General features: G+C 40.9%; 1 protein-coding gene across 1 annotated transcript; it reads left to right on the top strand.

Moving 5' to 3' along the window:
* Positions 1-849: 849 nt before the first annotated feature.
* On the top strand, positions 850-1,731 carry LOC107646920 (uncharacterized). Its single transcript, XM_016351063.1, has one exon. The coding sequence runs from the start codon at positions 850-852 to the stop codon at positions 1,729-1,731; it is 882 nt and encodes a 293-aa protein (XP_016206549.1).
* The last annotated feature ends 2,778 nt before the right edge of the window (positions 1,732-4,509 follow it).

The following is a 4,509-nucleotide window of genomic DNA, read 5'->3' as shown; positions in this document are numbered from 1 at the left end:
TTCAGAAGAAGGGTGTGTTGGAACTAAGAGGAGTGGACATAATCTTGGCACAGAACAAGTTGATGCACCAACAAATCCAGCAACAAATGGAAATAATGGCTAAGAGAATAGATGGCCTCCAACTAGCTTCAGTGAGCACAACAAATCAAGCTTCAATTGAATGGGGTCAAAATGAAGCAGGCAATGTTGGGCAGCAACAAGAACAAGTTCAATACATGCAAAATACCTCAAGTTCATTTCAAAATGACTTCCATGGTGACACATACAACTCATCCTGGAGGAACCACCCCAACCTGAGATGGGGTGATAATCAAAACCAGTGGCAGAAGAACAACAACTCCAATCATTCCCACAACACACACAACCAAAGTCACTCATCTAACCACACTAATCAATACAAGAAACCACAAAACACATATCAACCACCTCACAACAATCCACAAACTCATCAAAATAACATTCCCACGCCAACATCTAACCCAAAAAACTACCACACTAGCCCTGCAAACAACTTCCAGCAACAACAATCCACCCCCATCATACCACCAACCGACTATCATGATAATAGAATTTCAAGTCTTGAGGCAGCCCTACAAACAATTTCTCAGTCCACTCAAACTTTGATCAAAGGGTAAGAGAGATATGAAGTTACCATGAAGAACCTTGAATGGCAAGTGGGACAATTGGCCAAACAAGCTGAACGGCCAACCAACGTCCTCCCAAGTGATACAATACCTAACCCAAGAGAAGAATGTAAAGCTCTACAGTTAAGAAGTGGCAAAGTAATTGGAGAGACTTCTAACAAGGAAGCAACAAAACTCAAGGAGCAAGACACAGTAGACAAGCAAGATGAAGAAAAAGGCATCAACACTTCAAAAAAGCAAAGAAGATGAAAAGCCACAAAGCAAGACAACCACTCAAGATAGCCACCCCAATAACAAGGATGATGTAAAGCCACAACAGGGGATCAAGAATGAAGGAGTGAAAGCCTATGTACCCAAGCTTCCATACCCAACCAGCATACACAAAGGAACGAAGGATCAACAATTTCCAAGGTTCTTGGAAATCTTTAAGAAACATGAAATCAACATTCCATTGGCAGAAGCTTTAGAACAAATGCCATTATATGCGAAATTTCTTAAAGAATTAATCACCAAAATAAGAAGTTGGCAAGAAAAAGAAACAGTGATTCTCACTCAAGATTGTAGTGCCATTATTCAGAGGGGACTGCCACCAAAACTCAAGGACCCAGGCAGCTTCCTCATACCATGCACAATTGGGAATATAGCCATTGACAAATCACTCTGTGACCTGGGAGCAAGCATTAACTTAATGCCTCTCACCATGCTGAAGAAAATGATGATAGAAGAGTTGAAACCCATAAGGATGTCACTCCAACTTGCTGACAGATCTATCAAAATACCAAATGGTGTAGTTGAGAACCTCTTCGTGAAAGTGGGAAATTTTATATTCCTAGTCGATTTTGTGGTCCTAGATATGGATGAAGAGGGGAGCAACTCAGTTATCCTTGGTAGACCCTTTTTGGCCACAGCCAGAACAATCATTGATGTGGAAAAAAGAGAGATGATTTTCAGAGTACATGATGAGAAAATGACCATAAATGTCTTCAAATCAATGCAGTATCCCACTGAGAAAGAAAGTTGCATGAGGGTTGATGTGGTGGATTCTTTGGTTGAAGAAGTATTTGAAACAAACCGTCAAGTGAAATAGGAGGAAGTCCGGGACATTCAAAGACAAGAAGAGAACAAATTGGAAGCACCTGGGGAACCAAGTGAAGCCAAGAAAGAAGAGGCACCACAACAAGAGTTGAAACCATTACCCCCTCATCTTAAATACTCATTCCTTGGTGAAAAGGACATCTTTCCAGTGATCATCAACTCTACATTGAGTACAGAGGAAGAAGAAAAACTCCTTGTAGTATTGAGAGCTCACAAGGATGCATTGGGGTGGACCATTGATGACTTGAAAGGCATAAGCCCTGCCATATGCATGCACAAAATACTCTTGGAGGAAAATTCTAAACCAGTGGTACAACCTCAAAGAAGATTAAATCCCATAATGAAGGAGGTGGTTCAAAAGGAAGTACTGAAACTATGTAAAGCTGGGATCATTTACCCTATCTCTGACAGTCCATGGGTCAGCCCAGTGCATGTAGTCTCCAAGAAAGGTGGGATGACTGTCATTGTCAATGAGAAGAATGAGCTTATTCCAACAAGAACAGTGACAGGATGGAGGATGTGCATTGACTATAGGAGGCTAAATGATGCCACACGAAAGGATCATTTCCCTCTCCCTTTTGTTGACCAGATGCTCGAAAGGTTGGCTGGCCATGCTTATTACTGTCTTCTTGATGGGTATTCTGGGTATAATCAAATCGTGGTTGATCCCATGGATCAAGAGAAGACCTCCTTCACCTGCCCTTTTGGAGTTTTTGCTTACAGGAGAATGCCATTTGGATTGTGTAATGCCCCAGCTACCTTTCAGAGATGCATGCTATCAATCTTCTCAGACATGGTAGAAAAATTTATTGAAGTCTTTATGGATGATTTCTCCGTTTATGGTGATTCTTTCAATGATTGCTTACACCATCTTACTCTAGTCTTGAAAAGGTGCCAAGAAACTAATTTGGTTTTGAACTGGGAGAAATGCCATTTTATGGTACCGGAAGGAATTGTTCTTGGTCACAAAATTTCAAGAAAGGGTATAGAGGTGGACAAGGCAAAAGTAGAGATTATAGAAAAGCTTCCAATGCGAAGAAATGTAAAAGCTGTTAGAAGTTTCTTGGGCCATGCTGGATTCTATAGGCGGTTCATCAAAGATTTTTCTAAAATAGCAAAACCACTAAGCAACTTGCTTGTGGTGAGCAACCCTTTTTCCTTTGATGATGAATGTAAACAGGCCTTTGAGACTCTAAAAGCTAAGCTCACCACAGCACCAATTATCACACCCCCAAGTTGGGAATTACCTTTTGAACTTATGTGTGATGCAAGTGACCTTGCAATTGGTGCTGTGCTGGGGCAGATAAAGGACAAGAAGCACCATGTTATCTACTATGCAAGCAAAGTATTGAATGAAGCTCAAAGAAATTATACCACAACGGAGAAAGAACTACTAGTTGTGGTGTATACTTTTGATAAATTTAGGCAATATTTGATTGGATCCAAAATCTTAGTTTACACTGATCATGCTGTTCTCAAGTATCTAATGTCAAAACAGGATGCCAAACCAAGGCTAATTAGATGGATGTTGCTTCTACAAGAGTTTGACATTGAGATCAAGGACAGAAAGGGTAGTGAGAATCAAGTTGCTGACTATCTATCAAGATTGCCACAAGAGACGAGTCAAGACACCTCTCAACCAGTAAATGAGAATTTTCCAAATGAATACCTCTTGCAAATTCAACAAACCCCTTGGTTCGCAGACATGGCCAACTACAAAGCAGGAAGGAGCATCCCACAAGAGTATACAAAGCAACAAGTTAAGAAGCTATTACATGAGGCTAAGTTATTCTTTTGGGATGAACCATTTCTATTCAAAAGGTGCCCAGATGGAATGATAAGAAGGTGTGTACCGGAGGTTGAGATGAAGGACATACTATGGCATTATCACAACTCAAGCTATGGTGGCCATTTTGGAGCTGAAAGAACTGTTGCAAAGGTGCTTCAAAGTTGCTTCTACTGGCCTTCCATATTCAAGGATGCTAGAGACTTTGTGAGCCATTGCAATGAATGCCAAAGAACAAGAGGTTTAACAAGGAGAAATGAGATACCTCAGAAGTTTATTTTGGAAGTGGAACTCTTTGACTTGTGGGGAATACACTTCATGGGACCTTTTCCTCCATCCTACACATTCAAATAGATTTTGGTGGCAGTGGAATATGTTTCAAAATGGGTAGAAGCAATAGCCACCACTACATGTGATACCAACGTGGTCTTGCAATTCCTAAAGAGAAACATTTTCACTAGATTTGGAGTACCCAAGGGACTTATAAGTGATGGGGGAAGCCACTTCTGCAACAAGCAATTAAATTCTCTTCTCCATAAATATGGAGTTACTCACAAAGTGGCCACACCCTATCATCCACAGACAAATGGGAAAGCTGAACTTGCTAACAGAGAGCTAAAGAGGATTTTGGAGAAAACTGTGGGAGCAACAAGAAAAGATTGGGTAAGGAAGCTGGATGATGCACTTTGGGCATACCGGACAACATTCAAAACTCCCATAGGGAAATCTCCATTTCAGCTAGTATATGGGAAAGCGTGCCATCTACCTGTTGAGCTTGAACACAAGGCCTTTTGGGCCACCAAACTCTTGAATTTAGATGCTCAAGCAGCAGAAGAAAAGAGGTTACTACAACTCAATGAATTGGAAGAATTCAGACTGGAGGCATATGAAAATGCCAGAATATACAAGAAAAGAGCAAAAAGGTGGCATGACAAAAGGATCTCCCCAAGAACATTCGAACCAGGCCAAAAGGTGTTGCTATTC

This window comes from Arachis ipaensis, chromosome B6 (assembly GCF_059453495.1).
Source record: "Arachis ipaensis isolate K30076 ecotype BB chromosome B6, ASM5945349v1, whole genome shotgun sequence".
In the NCBI taxonomy this organism is placed as follows: Eukaryota; Viridiplantae; Streptophyta; class Magnoliopsida; order Fabales; family Fabaceae; genus Arachis; species Arachis ipaensis.
The sequence above is the reverse complement of the archived record's forward strand: the minus strand, read 5'-3'. Positions and strand labels throughout refer to the sequence as shown.

What these genes read in the sequence shown, in the direction of transcription:
- LOC107646920 (XM_016351063.1), top strand. Translation starts at nt 850, where the DNA reads ATGAAGAAAAAGGCATCAACACTTCAAAAAAGCAAAGAAGATGAAAAG.